The following is a 20,351-nucleotide window of genomic DNA, read 5'->3' on the forward strand; positions in this document are numbered from 1 at the left end:
CAAGTCGGGAGGAGAGGGAGAAGCAGGCTCCCTGCTGAGCAGGGGGCCCTGACTCAGGGCTCGATCCCAGGACCCTGGCATCATGACCTGAGCCGAAGGCAGACGCTTAACCATCTGAGCCACCCAGGCGCCCCGGGATTTACAGATTTTATGAATAAATGGTTTAACCTTCCTCTTAGCTTATCCTCCTTCCTGAGGAAACTGGGGAGGTTAAGGAAAAAAATGACTACTTAAAACAAAAAGAGAACTGTTTCAAATTTGGCATAAAGTGATAAATTTGGAAAATATTTCTGGCAGTAATAGGCTTTCTGTGAAAGATGACATTATTAAAAACAATTATTTGGATCCTACTAATACCTATTTTTTCCTTCTCTCAAACTAAAGGAGTTTTAAAATGTTGCATAAAAATGGCAATTATATCAGTATTAAGATAAACCTGATCAGATAAAACCCAATTAAAAATAAGGATTCCTAGCTGGTAAATCATTTATTTGGACCTTAGGTGGGCTTGAAGAATTTGTAGGTGGGTAACCAGTGTGTACCAAAAAGTTCTATTCAGAACTACTTAGTGCTTTGATGTTTCTATTCTTCTGTACATATTCTAAGGTAAAGGTAAAAAGACATTCAAGGGTCAGGAAACATCTAGCCTTTTTGTTTAAATAACCACTGAAAAAATTCATGTATCTCCTGTTTCGTAACCTGAGGCATATAAGGAACATGATTGTGGAAATAGGCTGCATTGTCACAAATGCATAAGAGACCTATTGAGATGGGAAGGGCTACAAAGTTTAAGAGTTTTTTCTGTTTTTTGAAAATAACAAAATCATGCAATCTACATATTTTATATCTAGGAGGAACTCTTGGAATTCATTGGCATTCAAATTCAAACACGAGTCTAATGCTACAGCAGAGAGAGAGAAAGGAGAGAGAAACTAATGAACAGTCTTTCTTTCACAGCTATCAGTTTCTTTCACTAAGCCTTCCGAAACCTGAGCCTCTGCAGAAGACTAAACCCTTGGGCCTTACCTTCAGAAATGGACAGAAGCTTGTACACTCTCATTTTCGAGAACCCGAAAAATTTTTTTAAAGGAAGGAGTCAACTTTGGCTTTGAGTGTTTGGCCTGGGTACAATGCCTTTAAAAAGCAGATGACCAGCTTAGCTACTGACCATGCTGACCACTGTCCAGAATTGGATCACATTACACAAAAACAGCGAATGGCCTTCTCTTATAAAATATCAGAACAGAGCACAATTGCTGAGCACATTTTGCAGAGCTCCTTTCATCACTTAATCTCTGCTAACTGGTCGGGATTACAGACAGAATCGATACCAGAGGAAATGAAACAGATTGGTGAGCAACAGGGAAATAAACCGCGCTGGGCAGCTCTTCTGATACTCATGGTGATAATACCCACAATTGGTGGGAACATCCTGGTTATTCTGGCTGTTTCACTGGAGAAAAAGCTGCAGTATGCTACCAATTATTTTCTAATGTCTCTGGCAGTGGCTGATTTGCTGGTTGGGTTGTTTGTGATGCCGATTGCCCTCTTGACAATAATGTTTGGTAAGTATTTCACTTTGTTCCTGGCATCAAACCACAGAACTATGATATACTATCAGAGAAATGGATATTCAGTCTTTAAAGATGGACTTGGACCATTTAAAGATACAGTGAGTAAACAGTCCCTCATTTCCATCATTTTCTATGGTTGATAAAGTCTTAAAGAGCAAAAAATAATTTCTTAGAAACAATTCTACTCCTTCCCCAGCCATCTAATAAAAGTCATCCAAGAAACAATTCTACTCCTTCCCCAGCCATCTAATAAAAGTCATCCAAGTTAGCAATATTCATAGATTCTGCATTCATCACCTAAAAACTATAGGGAAGAACAGACCTATACTTTAACTTTCCCATTATAAACACTTTTTTCCCTCGACAAAGCAACAGCTAGGATACTTCTGTGACAGTTAGTTATGTGCTGGGTTATTTATTAATGATAAAATCTTCGAATCACTCAATTCCAATTTGAATCATTAAACACCAATTTAAAATTGGAACTGTTCTAAAAATTCTTGTTATATTTCTTTATCGTTTGTGTACTTTAGCCTTAAACATAATTCTTACACGTGTCATGTTAAGAAAATACTATGTTTAGTTAGTTGCTAAAGGAAATGGTCTGGCTCACAGTGTCCTAAGAAATGATTCATCTGTTTAATTTTTATGATTTCTAACCATCCATGTCCTTGATACATGTAAGAAAAATCTGACTTAACATAAAATTAAATATTAAAAATTTATTAAAAATAAACTATTAAAACAGGTGACCAAAACCTGAGTTATTATAATAATAATGTAGCTTGATATTAAAATATTTGTTTGTTATACTAAAAAAGATAATATTAAAATGAAATAGTTTTCATCTGTGTGTATCACTCTAGTTATAGAATTTGGGTAAATACAAATAATTCTGCTGATAAGTTATTAGGGCTTCTAAGAATCAGCATTAAGAGGATACTTACCTTATTCAGTGCTTGGCATAAATTGATATTCCACTCATTAACTGCTTAAGAAAAATGATTATTTGCAGCAGATAGGGCTTCTTGATATTATGTTTATATGGTGAGGATAAAAATATTTTGGGTTATAGAAGTAAAGTTTATTTAACTAGAATATGTATTAGAAGGGGGATAAAAACTCCAATTTAAACTATTACATTTAGGTTTAAATGTTACATTTTTAAGTAATTATAAAAAGATATCTAATATTAAGTATTTGATCCCCCAAATATCAGATGGTGACAGGCTGAAACTTTCCATTCTAAATTAATATCTAACTGAGGCTTTAAATTCTATAGCAGGGCAAGCAGTAATAAGGTTCTACTGCTTTAATGGACTCTCTAATCATTAATAATATCTATCTATCCCCTTCTTTTATATCCCCTTCTTTGGTAACCTTTTGAATATTTTAGTACAACATGTAACTGTGGAAAGTAATTAAGGAATCTTACTCTAAAGGAGAACCTAAAGGATCTTAATTCCGAATAAAGTTTAAAAGAAATCAAGTAAATGAGGATTATGTAGAAACATTTATGTATATTTGGTAAAGACTACAGATATTTGATTCAAGGCTCTTATCTCCACACACACAGTAGTAATTTAACTGTAAAATCACTCTTTAAATTATGCTTTTGCTAGACATACAGAAAATGTTACAATGTTCATCTTACACTACCATAAAATTTAATTGATATATTATTTTGAATAAATGAGACTGAATGAGTTACACAGAACTGAGTCCATATCAAACATCTACTATATGTAAATTACTGTGGTAGATACTCAAATTATCAGCTAAATAGTTATAGAATCTTTAAAAGCTAAGTTCCACAGTATTAAAGCGACCTGATAAAACACCAAAACAGATAAGAGAGATAATTCCATGTAGTTCACAGGAAACTAGTAGTATCTGCAGCTGACAACCAAGCTTATATTTAAATTTTTGGGGCCCAAGATATTCTTGGCAATAAATGTTAGCAGAAAACCCAACATATTTTAACATAAAATATATGGAATGTCTTCCTATTTATGTCCTAAATAATTATGATGTATATTTTAACTACACTTCATTCTTTCAAAAGCTTGTTAATTTTTAATTACAAAATAAAATCTTTCATAGTCCCAAACACTTTTACTATCAGTAATTAAGCTCTACAGTGGGGTTAGATTTTTAAAAAATAAACCTGGGAACTTAAAGACTATTTAAAAATTATTGCTTTAAATTCATTATTAAAAACATTATTCTAGGGGCGCCTGGGTGGCTCAGACGTTGAGCGTCTGCCTTCGGCTCAGGTCATGATACCAGGGTCCTGGGATCGAGCCCCGCATCGGGCTCCCTGCTCGGCGGGAAGCCTGCTTCTCCCTCTCCCACTCCCCCTGCTTGTGTTCCCTCTCTCGCTGTGTCTCTCTCTCTCAAATAAATAAAATCTTTAAAAAAAAAAACCAAAAAACCCCCCCAAAAAATTATTCTATTTCTATGAGAAAGTGTATGAGAAAATGCATGCTCTGCCCTCCAAAAAGCTTCAAAAAGATGCATTCATAAATTGGAAACTGCACATATTATAAATTGGGACCTGACTTAAAATCCTAAGATTTTTATAGTCTTTCACATGTTAACAAATACAAAGACTTTCTAAATTAATGCATTTATAAGAATTTCTGATAACTTTAAAGGCAGGAGTAGATTTTGTGTATTTTTCTCTCATTATAGGAATAATCTTCCAAACTTCGGAAGTCTGTACAAACAAGTGTCCCTGATTCTGTAAACATAAAAAATTAACTACCACTGAGTGGTAGGAGTATCTCAGGGAAATTTAATAAAAGTAACAAAAGAAACTATATTAGTTAATGTTCTAATAAAATTAAGTTTTGAAAAAAGGAGAGCAGTGAAACTTTAAAACTGACTTATGCTGAGGAGTATGTTATTCAACCAATGATTTATATAATATTGTTTGCTTTTTTTTTAACAGAATTTCCATTTTATCAAGATTATGATGACTGGCCTAACGTGTCTCTCAAATGAACTGTGATACCTATGTCAATTTTTCTGCCACTTCTTCCACTCTGGGAGCACTAGACTTAACCTTTGCTTTGTGGGTCTAGTTTTGACTGTCTTGTGTGTAATTCCCAAAATCCATGATCGTAAGTTAGTAGCTTATAACATGAGGCTTGAAAATGCCTACTAAGAAGGCATTTAGAAATACTTGAGTAGGATGCAAAGGAAAATAGAACATATATGCCAATATAAAAAAGACAGGATGTTCACATTTTAAGAACTTCTCTGAACTTTTTCTCATTAAGTAAGTGATTAAAAATGTAAAGGAGAAAATACAGTATTTGGTCATTCATTGGTCATTATTGTTTTATTTATAACTTAAGTTTTAATCCATGTCTCACAATTAAAGTTGAAACAGTATCTGTGGTACAGCTGGAAGAGGGTGTATAAAATAAAATGGCTGAAAGATAGGTATCTGAAGCAAGACACCCAAGGCATTGAATCCTGGTTCTCCTGTGTTGGTTTAGGCAAGTCACTTAACACATCAGTTTAATCACTAGTCTGTAAAATGGATATGCTAAATCTTACAATGCAGGTATCTTGTGAAATGGTCAACTAAGGCCCAGCACATTACAAGCACCAATAACTGGCAAGTATTAGGAGAGTATGAGAAGAGTTTATATACTTAAATATGTGATTTAGTTTAGATGTGAGTCTGACCAGAGATGAAACAGATATACAGCAGTAAAAGAAAAAGAAAATCAGTTATTTATGCAGTGAAATGCTGCTCTACCCAATTCTTAAATGAGGGAGAAAAGCAATTAAAGGCATTTCTTTTTGGAAAGCGGAAATTTAAAAAACCCAGAAAAAAATTTTGTAAGTATTAAATCACTTGAAACATTTAAAACACTATCATATTAGACATCTAATCCCAGAATATTTTATATGTTCAAAATGTAGTGGGAAAGTGACAACAAAAACAAAACAGAAGCTTCATAATAAAAATTGAAGCACTGATCTATGTCTTTCTTTTCTGAAAGATAAAGATAGAAACATTTTCTGAGAATAAAAAATGGGTACTTTGAGAACCATGTCCTTTTTGGATATTAGGCTATTTAGATCTGTCCTACTCCAATATGCTCATGAACTATTTACCTTGGTAAACTCTACAGGCACAGTCCTCTAGGGATAGCTTTTAAAATACAGTCATTTAAAATCCTCAAAAGGCAAATATCTTATATCTCAGATTTATAGATTAATTTTAATTATTTTTCTGAATTAATCATATAACTCAGCTTTCCAAACTAAAAACTTTCCGAAGAGTAAGCAGGTTTCAGATCAAATGAGTCCATCTCACCAAGAAATGGAGTTTCTGGTTTAAAAACTCAGGTTTTTATACCGGTTAAAAAGAAAACAAAATAAATAAATAAATAGCCAAGCATGGCAATGCATATAGGTTATTTATGTTTGCTATATATATATATATATATATACCTATAAATAGAGAGAGAGAGTAAAAGGCATACTTTCATGACAAATTTTAACACATTCTCATGCCTTTTAAAAAAAAAAGCTTTAAGTTCAACTGGATACATGCACTCTTGCTACAGCAGGCAAGAGGACAAACATACTGATTTTACAGTGATATGACTTAACATTTCTAAGTAGGAGTGTTTTAATGGGTAGGCTAGTTGGCTAGTTTCTGTCAAACAGTAATAGTAATAAGAACTAACATTTATTGAGTGCTTTCTCTATGCCAGACATTGTTCTAAACACTTTACGTGTATTACTGCATTTAATCTTCAAAGCAATCCTATAAAATTGGTATCATCATCATTATCCCCATTTTACAAGAGAGGACAGAGGAATAAATAAATGGCAGAGACATGATTTGAACCCCAGAGAACGGACTCCAGAATTCACAGTCTTAACTTACTCTTTTACACTGCTTTCTCAAATGAAAAGAGAAATTATGTCAACCAAAACGGTCATATTTGACAAACAGCCAACATTTACATCTTAAATAACTCTATGTAACAAGACAGCCATAGAGTTTTCTCTAGGGACAAGGCAGAACCCAGTGTTTTTTAAAAGTTATATTTCATATTAAATGATACAGAATACTTGGGTCTTAAAAAATACTTGTACAAATCTTTGAGATGATCGCCAGATCTCTTTTCTGAGGAAGACATTAGACCTAGGCAGGCCCATGCCTATGAAGTTGTTGACCCTTGTCTGGAGACAAACAGAAACTGATGTAACTGAATGGCAATTCTACCACCCCTTATGTATGGTGGTATTTGAAGCATGCAAGTCTTCATTTTAAGCAACAAAATATTTGTGCTATTAATATTTTTAGATAAATAATGAACTATCTATAATCCACAACTCACAAGATTTGTTTTGCTCCTATAATTACCGATCTGTAATTATTTCAGGCATCCACAGAAGTAATATTATTCAAACCTTATTGAAATTAAATTCCTCTTTAAGATTAATTTGGGAGCAGGTGGGGGAAGAGGTAGGTTTTTCAAAGAAATTTTGTGCACTTTTTGTGAGATAACAAATACTATATAATTTAAAAATTTTCCTTCTTCTGTCTTAGCTTTTATGAAAAAGACAAGTTTAGAGCCCCAGAATAGCAGTAATTAATTTAGTTCAAGTACCCGATAACTTATTTCCTTTATATTGACTCATATACTTTTCTTTTTATATAAATCTATAACTGCTCCATTTGAAATAGTATAGTAAGTTCTTATGGAAATAAGCTGGACATAATACATTATAACAAATTAAATTACAAATCCTTAAAATGAATTAAAACTCCTAATAAAAATAACATATAAAGTTTTGGAATAGTTAATCTACCCCACACCAAACTAACTTAACCTTTTTTAGTTATTCTAAATAGTAAGAAATTTTCTGACCTTAAGCCTATCATATTAATACTAACTGAAAAGACAATTTTAGAAATGAAAGTATCTGGACTAGGGAAAATCCCTTTATAACCTGAGAATGTCTAGAACTGTTTTTAATTTGTATAAATTCTTAGATACCTGAATCTATTTAGACAGACAAGACTCTTTTTCTTTTTGCTTTATATAAGAGATTTCTATTAATTTAACGCAGTCATGTTACTTTCATGTTCATTTCATAAAAAGCCTATTGACTACACCTTCATGAAACTTTCAATTATAAAGGTTAATAATAAAGATCCATCTCTCTTAATCCTAAACCTCATATCATAGTCTCCTTAAAGAAAATTCTCTTTCATGTCTCAGTATTTCTAATGTTAGCAATTAAGTACTGACTGAAATAATAAAATTATAGCAATCTGCATTAATTTTAATATCCGCTTTGTGTACCAAAATTGGAGTTTATTTTAATTTTTTTAAGATTTTATTTGAGAGAGAGAGAAGTAGTGAGAGAGAGCACAAGCGGGGGTGGGGGGTGGGAAGAGGGAGAAGAAGGCTCCCCACTGAGCAGGGAGCCCAACGCAGGGCTCAATCCCAGGATCCCAGGATCATGACCTGAGCCGAAGGCAGACACTTAATCGACTAAGCCACCCACGCACCCCCCAAAAATTGGAGTTTATAAAATAAATTCATTCTGTTGGAAAGTGAGCCTAACAAGACTTCATAGGAGCACTAAAGAGCTTTCTCTTTTAGCCCACAATTAGGAATATGTGAGTCAAATTGTCTATTTTCCAAAGACTTGTACTTTTTACATGAGAGTCCTATTGTGGCTTCCTGCTCATGGCTACTAGATTTATGACTAGAATTTTCCAGATCTTAATTTAAAAACATACAACCCATAATTAGAAAAGCTAAATAGGCAAGTTTAAAACCATGATCAGTATCTCCTGTTGTAGTTCTAGATTTGAGTATTTTTCTATCTTCTACTCAGTCCTAAATGTAGAACATCAAGACAGATCAGAATGTAGCATCATTTCAAGTAGTTTCCACTGCAAAACTCTTTCAATCACATGTGATTATTTTCACTCTGCTTGAACTGTTAGTTTACTTAGCTGAGGTCCACTGCTGCCTTTCACTGTCCAAAGTCCTTTTCTACTTATTACCAGAGAATCTGAAAACTATGACTAAGAGGGAGAAAAATCTAACTGATTAGGTTCTCTCTCAAGACAGATTTCTCTGCCATGCTTGATTTGTTTATTTTGAGAGGTCTCCCATAAATTCCTTCCTATGAGGCATTCTAAGTGCCTATCCTACACCAGCGAACAAATGTAGGTGCATCTTTTAAGACCCAAGACACAATGTTTCCCAGTCTTCTAAAACACTGCTCCTCAAACATTAATTTGTACACTTTTGAAAAAAACATATTCAAGTCTATCTCAAAACTCTTTCCCTAAATGACAGTCTTTTATTTATTTTTTTTGGTGTGGGATGCTAACCTCTCTCTACCCCCAGGCTTCTTGAATTTAAATGGTTCACAACTGAAGAGTTTCTTGGTGCTCTGAAATCCTAAAATGGTATCTTGGTCTTCCTTCAATTATCCCAATTATCTGTCAAAGTCAGATAATCATGCAAAAACTAGGAAAAGTAGTTTATATTTTGTCAGCGGACATATAACAATTAAACTGTAAAAAGGATTTAGATAATCTCATATATATGACATTTGTTCTACAAAGAAGTAATTTGCTTTTATAGCAAGGTCTAAAATCTGTGTCTGTGTGTGTGTGTGTGTTAGAAAAGTGGATTCTGGGTGCCTGGGTGGCTTGGTTGGTTAAGCGACTGCCTTCGGCTCAGGCCATGATCCTGGAGTCCCGGGATTGAGTCCCGTTCGGCTCCCTGCTCAGCGGAGAGTCTGCTTCTCGCTCTGACCCTCTCCCCTCTCATGCTCTCTCTCTCATTCTTTCTCTCAAATAAATAAAATAAAATAAAATAAAATAAAAAGAAAAGTGGATTCTAACTGAAATATTCTAGGGCAAACCCTAAAATAAATTTTAGGTGTTTTGGAACTGCAAATATATATATACTGGGTGTATGTATACTATATAATGTACCAACCCGTATGTGTATAGATACTTGTCTAAGTAAATTTATTGGAAAGCTATGTAGGATATTCAGTATCATATCCAAAAACTGAAATCTTTCAAAGTCCCTATTTCTCAAGTGCTTAAGACTGTATCAGGTATAGCGTAAATGCTTTTTATAAGAGTTTGTTACATAAATTAAGTACTATGTTTAACCTTGACAGTTTCTTTTTAAAATATTAAGTCCCAGTGGCTGAACTGATGATGGAATATGGAAGGATAACAATCCATTTTTCTTCAGAATAATCTGAAATCATTCCTTCCGCAAACTTTATTTAATAAGAACTACTTCTGTCAAAAAGAAAATGCAACTCATTTCACTTAATTATTTCACCAAATGAGAGTTTGCTATAAACAAAGATCATGCTGCTAGTTATTGCTAGAAATTAACCAAAGCCTAGGCTTCACTGAGACTCCCATTCTAATACTCTTTTTGCCACATTATATTGCTTCCTCTATATGGTAAAATATATTCTCTGTATACAAAAGCAGCTTAAAAATTAATTTTATTTGACTAGCAAGGTTAAGTTCTACTTGCAACACTGTGGAAATTTTTAAAAGATCACAAAAGGAACAGACAAAAGAGCAACTGCGATCAAATGAATGCTAAAAATGCTAAGCTGCTGATTTTCAAAAAGGGTGTTGTGATTTATACAAAATAGATAATGTATTTAAAAGGTACCATTTACAGAAATATATTTAATATTATTGACTCCATTATCTTAAGTTAGACATCTTGTGGAGGTTAACTCATAAAATTTCAGATGAATAGCAAAAAGTTAAAAAAATATGTATCACTTTAAAAAGAAACTGCAAATTGGGGTGCCTGGGTGGCTCAGTTGTTAGGCGCCTGCCTTCAGCTCAGGTCATGATCCCAGGGTCCTGGGATCAAGCCCCGCATCGGGCTCCCTGCTCAGCGGGAAGCCTGCTTCTCCCTCTCCCATTCCCCCTGCTTGTGTTCCCTCTCTCGCTGTCTCTCTCACTCTCTGTCAAATAAATAAATAAATAAAATCTTTAAAAAAAAAAAACAACTGCAAATTGAATATTGCCATTTTGTAAGAGAATATGTTTTTGTTTTGCTTTTCAGAGGCTATGTGGCCCCTCCCACTTGTTCTATGTCCTGCCTGGTTATTTCTTGACGTTCTTTTTTCTACTGCATCCATCATGCATCTCTGTGCCATTTCCGTGGATCGCTATATAGCCATCAAAAAGCCAATCCAGGCCAATCAATATAACTCACGAGCCACAGCATTCATCAAGATTACAGTGGTATGGTTAATTTCAATAGGTATGTGGGGAATGTCAGGGTTTGGGGTGGTATAAATAAGTAGCTTTTGGTTTCTTTTGGGTAAGAAATATACCAGGCCTGGTAGGCTGTGAAACTTAGCAAGAGAGCCCAAGGCAGACTACTGATATAGTACTGATATACCAACACAAGCTCTTTGTCATGTCATCATATAAAACCACACTATCAACAACACGTCTGAAAAAGCAAAAAGTTCATGTCCTCAGAAAGAACCATCTTCACAATGTTTACTGAGATATCTTCCTGCTTTGATTTTGACGTGCAGGAAGACTAAGTCTGAAAACAGTTTTTGTTTTTGTCAACAGATCATTAAGGTCTAGGCAGCATGCAGAATCTCGAAATTAATATTAAAGTAACAAAAAAAATAAAATGCATCTTCAGTCATACTCAAGAAGATAAACAGGAAAAGAGAAAAAAGAAAAAAACCCAAACACTCTGTATGCAGGTATTAAAGACCATAAATTCATCTTGGAAGACAGTATGTGTATAGAATAAAGGCAGTAAGTGCCTACGTAAATGTTTTGGATATATGTTTAATCAGAGGTTTTAAGAGAGACGCTAGTGATATTCAGAAATGATTTACAGAAGAAAATATTATTTCTTCTAAATTGCCTTATGCCCTTGTGCCCATCTTTAATACTCAAAGATAGCTTCTATAAGAGTATCCTAGCATGAAGTACAGCATAAATAATTCAGACCTCTTGTAAGTTAATTCAGAAAAACAGATTCACAACAATTACTATGATCATCAGTAGTCTGACTAGCAGATTCACTTCTTCCTAGCAAAAAGAAAAAATCAAAGAGGAAAAAAAATCAGGAGAGATCTGGAATGCTAAAAGGAAAACAAGAAAAAGACATGGTCTCTCTCCAATCAGAATAAGAAAAACTGGGCAAAAAAGCAAGAAAGCAAGATAATGAAAGTGACCTTTATGTTCCTGAAATAATACCAGGGCCAAACCTCTTCTGAAAAGTTTGTAGGTAAAAGTAAGGAGTGTTACTACTGTGGCTTGTGAAGAAATTAGGGTCAAGGAAAAGTCTATTCAGAATGGACAGGTTTGAAAGCAGTGAGATAGGTTAGTTTTGGGGACAGATGCTGATTGACAGAGCAGAAAAGGTCCCCCAAAAGAAGCTAGAGAAAGTGCATGGGACATAATGGGTAACAGTCACCAAAATTTAAAGTGGAAAGGAGGGAAACTATGGTAGCTCATGCCAGAAGTCCCACATCTTTTTAGTAAACTCACTGCAATAAGGGAGAGGATGGGGGAGACAGTGTGAGGTATGTGTGTGTTGGGGTAAGGTGGAGGAAATGGGGCAAAGGCAGGGAGAAAACAGGAGAAATGATCCTTAAGAAGAATTAAAACATTTGAAACCATGAAATATGATCAAGCCAATAAATAGTCTACTGTTAGAAGTGACACCCCAATTAAGACTGGTTCACATGAATCCATAAACAGATCAAATCTCTGCTGAGTACCTATGATATACTAGATATTAAGAATACAAAGATAAATAAAAAAGAGCTTTTATATTCAAGGAAGGCAGATAATAAAGAAATTAGACTAATACAAAGTGTTAAGTATGCAGGTGGAAAAGAATAAAAAGAAGACTCCAGATTTGTAGCTTTGGAAGGGATCTTATAAATTCACTTTTTCCTTTTATAGATGAGAAAAGAAACCTAGTTTTATTTAAAAAAAAAAATTTTTTTTTTTTTAAGATTTTATTTGACACACAGAGAGAGACAGCGAGAGAGGGAATACAAGCAGGGGGAGTGGGAGAAGGAGAAGCAGGCTCTCCGCCAAGCAGGGAGCCCGATGCGGGGCTCGATCCCAGGACCCTGAGATCATGACCTGAGCTGAAGGCAGACGCTTAACGACTGAGCCACCCAGGCGCCCCTTAAAAATTTTTTAAAGATTTATTTATTTGAGAGAGAGAGAGGGAGTGCATGAGCAGGAGGGTAAGAGCAGAGGGAGTGGGAGAAGGAGGCTCCCCACTGAGCAGGGAGCCTGATGTGGGGCTCAATCCCAGGACCCTGGGGTCATGACCTGAGCTGAAGGCAGATGCTCAACCGACTGAGCCACCCAAGCAACCTGAAACCTAGAGGTTTTAAATAGTTGGCTTAAAGACTGTTAACAGCTTCTCAGCACCAAAGCCAAGATCAATGCTGTGTTCATTTCATCACACTTTGTTTTGTAGGACCAGTGAAAATTTAGTAACTTTGTAGAAGAAAAAGCAGATGATAGGGTTAGTTCAGTTTTTAAATTCTGCAAAATGCTGAAACGAGCTCACTTTCTTCTGGACTTAGTTATCCTAGGTAAGACCTGGCAAATAGTAAGGTATGAAAGAATAAGGGGATAAGGGTATAAAAAGCACTAGTGAAAACTTATGTTTCTGACCACCAAGCTGGTTGAGAAGGTAATGTGAGCCTTGAAAGAGGTTAATGGAATGTGAAAATAGAGAAGGACAAATGGACTAGAGGTCAAGATAACTGTAAAAAGAAGTCCCACAGTAATGAAGAGTAGCAGGACAAGAAAGGGAAATATCACACAAAGTTCATGGTTTTAGATACGGGACAGCTTTAAGAGGGTTTATGGATGCCTTCAGGAGTGCAAATAAGAATGAGGGTTGATACACTTGAAACTAATATAGCGCTGTATGTTAACTACACTGGAATTGAAATAAAATTTTAAAAATAATAAAAGAAATTAGAGAGGAGTTCAACAGACACAAAATGAAGGTGTCAGAAGGGTCATCAATGAGATCAAGTCATGGAGGGTAAGAGCAATGGAGCAGTGGAAAGGAAGGCTTTAGCAAGGTGCTCAATCTACTGAGGAAGATGGACAGATGTCCTACAGGTTGGTAGATGACCTGCATGGAGAACAGAGTGCTGTAAGCAGATTATAAATAGACTTCAAAAGGGAAGGGTTTTGGGGAGAAAGAAGAGTGGAACAATCGCTTAGAAATAACAAGGTACAGCAGGGGTCAGCCAACTTTTCCTGTAAAGGGCAAGATAGTAAATATTTTGGGCTTGCAGGCTCTAATGGTTTCTGTCACTACTACTCAACTCTGCAGCAGGAAAGTAAAAGCAGTCATAGACAATCTGTTAACAAATGGGGATGGCTGTGTTCCAATAAAATTTTATTTACACAAACAGAATGCAGGCCAGATTCGGCCCTCAAGCTGTGGTGTGCTGACCCCTAGTGTAGAATAGTAAGTATACAGAATCCACTTTCTGGCGGTGTAGTTGAGGAAAAGTAGAAAAAGCAGTAGCCTCCCTGTTAGAAAGGATTTGAGGAAAATATTTTTGTCAAGGGCTCTTCAGTTACCATAAAAAGGCTGTGTACATGGTGTACATGATGAAGTACTTTCAGATTCATAAAAAACACAAGGATTCTAGAGGTTTCTAAAGATCAGTTAACTCAAACTTCTTTTTAAGAATCTGCTATTTCAAAGGGAAAGGATTCAGGATATAACACTTGTGTACTTGTCTTTCTAATAAGCTACTTCATAAGGCAAGATCATATTTAAATACCCACTTCATGGTATTTAAGATATTAGAAAATTAGCATGAGATACATTTCTTTTACATCTGTTAGAGGAACTCTGAACTTGAAAATAAATTTCATGAATCATATGATCTCAAATATTTAAGCAGCATTTTTTAAAAACAATGAACTCCCCTTAGCTTTCCCTAAGTCGTCAGAGGAAAAGATTAAGACATTCATAAATTTCAAAAAATGAAAATGTCTGTTAAATGAAACCGTGTAGCCTCAAAGATAATAGGTATCTATCTAGAATTAAGATACTGCATGAAAGTACTCTAAAGTCGCTTTAAATCAACTACATTGCATATAAAGTTAAAGCAAATTCTCTTCTGAACTCCTTTTCCTTAACCTGGGATAGATCAACAAACACAGATTATGAGAAATGGAGAATAAATGAAGACATTCTCTCCTATTTCGGGGATATACTACAGCTTTAGGGAAGCTTAAATTATAAACTTGAAATCACTAATCTATCTGTTTAAAAACATCAGGTTTGCTTACTTGGGTTCTATTTGTTAAATCTACCTTTAATTACATGCTTTGACAGATTCTGCACTGTGTGTACTAGGAATGACAATACACTAACCACTAACCACATAAAGTCACTAAGATAAACTCTAAAAAGACCTAACCTAAGAGTCAAAGGTCATAAAATTAACTCAACTTATTTTGTTTCCTTAGGCATTGCCATTCCAGTACCTATTAGAGGGATAGAAACTGAGGTGAGTAACCCAAGCAACATCACCTGTGTGCTGACAAAGGATCGTTTCGGCAACTTCATGCTCTTTGGCTCACTGGCTGCCTTCTTCACACCTCTGGCAATCATGATTGTCACCTACTTTCTCACTATCCATGCTTTACAGAAGAAAGCTTACTTGGTCAAAACCAAGCCACCTCAACGCCTAACGTGGCTGGCTGTGTCTACAGTTTTCCAAAGGGATGAAACACCTTGCTCATCACCTGAAAAGGTGGCAATGCTGGATGGTTCCCACAAGGACAAAACTCTGCCCAACTCAAGTGATAACATACTTAGGCGAAGAATGTCCACAGTTGGAAAAAAGTCCGTGCAGACCATTTCCAATGAGCAGAGAGCCTCCAAGGTTCTAGGGATTGTTTTTTTTCTCTTTTTGCTTATGTGGTGCCCCTTTTTTATTACAAATATAACTTTAGTTTTATGTGATTCCTGCAACCAGACTACTCTCAAAATGCTCCTAGAGGTATTTGTGTGGATAGGCTATGTTTCCTCAGGGGTGAATCCTTTGGTCTACACCCTCTTCAATAAGACATTTCGGAATGCATTTGGCCGATACATCACCTGCAATTACCAGGCCACGAAATCAGTGAAAACTATCAGAAAATGCTCCAGCAATATCTACTTCCGAAATCCAATGGCAGAGAACTCTAAGTTTTTCATGAAACATGGAATGAGAAATGGGATTAATCCTGCCATGTACCAGAGCCCAATGAGGCTCCGCAGTCCAAACATTCAGGCTTCCTCAATCGTTCTACTAGATACACTTCTCCTCACAGAAAATGAAGGTGACAAAACTGAAGAGCAAGTCAGTTATGTATAGAAGGAATGTCAGTTTTCATCTAAATAATATAACGATGAGTAAGGTAATTAAGCAGATATAAATGTACCAAGAATTACATAAAGAAGAACTTTATGTCATGTATTAATCATCTCTTTAAAATAGGAGTTATCTATTAAGATTATACAATTTTCTTTATTTGGACAAAACTACTCCATGAAAAAAATCATTTTGTACAGCTGCAAACAAAAATAATCCAGCAGTCTGTCTAAATGTTAAAGTATTCAAATGAAATAAAATTAAGTAAATCAATAAGTTTCAGTCTTAAAAATAAAGAGTCATTGTAAGAATTTGTTTAGTTCCTAACTGTATGCAAAGCTGTGCTAAGAATGAAATAAAACAAGACAAAAAAGCCTTAAGTTCTTCAAAGCCTTAAAAACATAAGGCATAACACAGAACAACAGTGACAGGAACAGAAGACTAAAAGTAAGTGCATAAAATGATCGCATCTGGAGGTAAGCTAAGACTGTCATTACAGTCTGGCTCAGTTAAATGTAGTCAAGATTTTGCTTTGATCAAGAAACTTGTCTCGATGGAAGGGGTAGGGAGGATAGTAGCTGGGTATCACACAAAGTAATAGGATCTCAGAACCAGAGCTGTTTGTTAAATGGCTGATACCAGGTATCTACTCATCAGATGTGGGTCTAACTTAGAAAAGGAGAGGAAGCAAATGAAATCACTCCTGGGTACCTGAAATTAATTTTGTTCCTTAAAGAACAAGTGCAAACTGGAGCCACAGGATCTCGATCCAGGAACCTAAACTTTAATGACCCCATAATGACCCAAAAACTTGGTTGAACTTCTGGCACAACATTTTTTATTCATCCTTTCCTTATTTCACTTTGCACTGCTAGATCTGGGACTAAATCCAAACTGTGTCCACCAGCTAACTGACTACATTTATGAAAGATACTTAATTTCTCTGAGCCTCAGTTTTCTCATCTACATAGGGTTCTTATGAGGATGAGTACATGCGGGCAGTCTGTATTGGTAGCCAATTCTATTTACATCTGATATTTTATTGTTATGCTACTGCCATAAATGGTGAACAAATTTAGGCTGAGGGGGTCTGCAGTGAAGACAGCCCATATCTTAGCTTTTCCTTTTCAGGCTGACCCATTCTTATGTCTTCACCTATTGCTCTAGTGCTGTCCCTCTCCAGGTGATTAAGTTTAAGAAAATTACTTCAAGAAATGTGTTGGCTATGGAGCTCAGCATAAGTGAACCAGGTATGTATTCTCCAAATGGCAGAATCCTTTCCTAGAACATAGTTAGAACATAGACCTTATAGACTCTATGTCACCTGCCAGAAAGAGTATACCCCACAAATTTAATCCCTAAATCTCAAAGCTTTAGGCACTTTCCCCCACCAGTCTAAGATTTTTCAGCAGCATGAAGGGTGGCCCAGTTCAGATAGGCAAAATAATTTACGCTCATGAAAAAAAAAATTATCCATTTTGGTTCTAGTCTCTAATATGATGGGTTTATATATTAAATTATATATTAAGATTTATATTCTTGCCAAGTCACATAAGTTTTCTGATGTCACTTTAATAGTATTCCAAACCGCATCTTATATATCTGAAGGCATATATAATTGTTTCAGAAGTCTAAATACTAGAGATGGCATGCACACTACCAAACTCTACCCTGAGACAAACTAGAGTAAATAGACTACCTTCTCACATGCTCTATACTACCTCCAAATTGGTGTATGTGCTTAAACATACACATACCTACAAAATTAACTATATGACCCTTAAACTAGTCAGCGTCAATTCCTAGGGAAAAAAATTCTTTGCTTATAGTCAGCTGAGAGATCTTTCTCTAGTTAATGAGAAATATTCTAATACTTCTAGAAAATGAAATACAATTCCAATATAAACTATTTTTGAAAAAGTACAACATAGTACAAACTTTTACCGCTTTGATATACAACTGATTCTTCTATTTCAGAATACTTTAAAGAAATCTATAATTTTAAAGCAAATCTCAGAAGTTAACCACACCAATGGCAACAAAAAGACTACAGTTTTAAGTTCAAAGAGAAAGAGTAGACTGTATCTCTTTAGAAAAATAATTAAAAAAAAAAACCTTTCATTCGCTTTCATATTTATTGTTAATTAATGAAGGGGGAAAACAAAGGTATAGAAAAAGAGTGAAAAAGACAAAATTAAAGGAAGTTATAGCATCAAGAGCATAAACACAAAGACAATGAGACAGAATACAGAGAGTATGTACTGAATTGATACAAAATTGTGAGTGGAGATACTGTAAACATCTTTACATGCATTTGGTGGTAACTAACTGCTGGGGTTCCTTCAAATTCTAAGGATCTATGATGGTACAACATTTTTATATTCAAGGAACCCATTTCTTTATGGTCTTAAAAAATGTCTGCGCCAGGAATCTCCCTCACATCTTGCAAGATCCATCCATATCTGAAAGCATATTAATGTTTACACTGAGAAATAGCCAGTTTTATATTGTAACACCTTAAGTTATAGCAAAGAGGACCAGGATTGTCTAATTTTAAGAAAGGTCTATATCAGGGGCACGTAGGTGGCTCAGTTGGTTAAGAGTCTGACTCTTGATTTTGGCTCAGGTCGTGATCTCAGGATCATGAGATCAAGCCCCACATTGGGCTCTACACTCAGCACGGAGTCTGCTTGAGATTCTATCTTCTTTTCCCTCTGCCCCTCCCCCTGCTTGTGCTCCCATACCCTTTCTAAAATAAACAAACAAACAAATAAATAAATAAATAAAATCTTTAAAAAAAGTCTGTATCAGATCATTATAGCAACTTAATCTCAACAAGTATGTAAAGACCAATGCTTCTTTTAACTTCTTTCTTCCCTTTCCTTTCCAATGTCAAGTTAAAATAGTTCAAATTATGTTCAGTTCCAACTGAGTTTCAGTCAATGCCAAGCACAGTACTGTACAAAGAGTTATAACAGTTATAACTATAGTTATAATAAAATCTGCTTACTGGACAGATTAACAATGGTCCTAACAATCACCTATTTATTACACAAAAAATGTACTAGAATCATTTCACCTTGGCAAAAATGTTTTTCAACTTAATCTCAATATTTATCATATATATTATGAACAAATAACACACAAATATCAGGAGAAAGAAACAATGAAAATACTGTAACTCCCTGGACTACCTGAGAGTAAAGGAGATAATACACATTGAGAATTTTCAGTTTCCCACAAGACAATTTCATCTATGTTGAAGTACAAATACATGTTTACCCACATGTTTTCAGTATTCATGTCCAGTAAGTACACTTAAAAAGAAGATTAAAAAAAAAAATTAAGAAGAAATAAATTCTTAAAATATGGTTCAAGAAAGTCAAATATCTGCAGTTATTTTAAAAGTAGTATGTAAGATCTAAAAGGGAAGAAATGATAAAATGAAGCACATTCTAAGAAAGCAAATGATGGTGCATCAGAAAACATTTACTATTCTTAAGAGACAGAACAGAAACTTTCCAAATATTAAAGGTAATGAGGAAATTTGAGAATAAAAATGTTCTATGAGAGTCACTTAGGAAAATAGTACTTTGATGGAAACGCATGTTGTAGAAAGCATTGGTCTATAATGAGATCTGTTTTGAATTTCAGTTCTACCATTTAGTTCTGACAATGAGAAATTTTATTAACTATTTTGGAATTCAATTTCCTTTTTAAAAAAAAATATTTCTAAGTTTCTTTCACCTTTAAAAATTCTTACTCTAGGGAAATGGCACTAATCTAAAATTTTGAGAATCTGGTTTCAACTGCAATTCCTTAGACAAGTTGATTACATTTAATTTTCTTCATCTATAAAGGAACTTTCACACAAAATCATCTCTAAAGTCTTTTCCAGTTTCTCTACTTATAAAGAGTCATATTATGAAAACAAAACTCAGAATGGTCCCTTAGAAATAACAAGCACATAGAACCACTCATTAGCTGGATCTGACTATCCTAGGTAGTAAAAAAAAAAAAAAAAAGCCTAAAAGCAGCTCATGGGAGACATCTGCTGCTGAAACTGGGAATTTAGCATGAGTGTGAGCTACAGGAAACGCAAAAGCAGAAATGAATGTTAACTGGAGAGCAAAGCGCTGTCAGGTTAAAAAGGGAAGAAAAACAGTCTTCCCGAAGCTCAACTTCCTATGTGCAGAATATACACACCAGGCCACTGATTTATAGGATACGAAATATAAAATCAAGAAGAATTAATAACTGACAACAAAGAAACAAAACAAAGGAAGAGACCATCATGAGTAGGATTATTTACACAAACCAACAGTT

General features: G+C 34.9%; 2 protein-coding genes across 3 annotated transcripts in view; one reads left to right on the forward strand and one right to left on the reverse strand.

Annotated features, from left to right (window-relative positions):
* PSMD1 (proteasome 26S subunit, non-ATPase 1) overlaps positions 1-20,351 on the reverse strand; it is an 89,848-nt gene that overhangs the window by 38,984 nt on the left and 30,513 nt on the right. The gene's annotated exons all lie outside the window — the stretch shown is intronic.
* On the forward strand, positions 139-18,657 carry HTR2B (5-hydroxytryptamine receptor 2B). The gene is made up of 3 exons (XM_032400163.1): positions 139-1,565; positions 10,694-10,894; positions 15,136-18,657. Exons 1-3 carry the CDS (start codon positions 1,148-1,150, stop codon positions 16,026-16,028), a joined length of 1,512 nt encoding a protein of 503 aa, XP_032256054.1. The 5' UTR covers positions 139-1,147; the 3' UTR covers positions 16,029-18,657.

This window comes from Phoca vitulina, unplaced genomic scaffold, assembly GCF_004348235.1.
Source record: "Phoca vitulina isolate PV1807 unplaced genomic scaffold, GSC_HSeal_1.0 scaffold1, whole genome shotgun sequence".
NCBI lineage: Eukaryota > Metazoa > Chordata > Mammalia > Carnivora > Phocidae > Phoca > Phoca vitulina.

What these genes read in the sequence shown, in the direction of transcription:
- HTR2B (XM_032400163.1), top strand. Translation starts at nt 1,148, where the DNA reads ATGACCAGCTTAGCTACTGACCATGCTGACCACTGTCCAGAATTGGAT. An exon ending in CCTCTTGACAATAATGTTTG is followed by an intron (nt 1,566 to 10,693) that starts GTAAGTATTTCA and finishes TTTGCTTTTCAG; the next exon opens with AGGCTATGTGGCCCCTCCCA. An exon ending in GGTATGGTTAATTTCAATAG is followed by an intron (nt 10,895 to 15,135) that starts GTATGTGGGGAA and finishes TTGTTTCCTTAG; the next exon opens with GCATTGCCATTCCAGTACCT.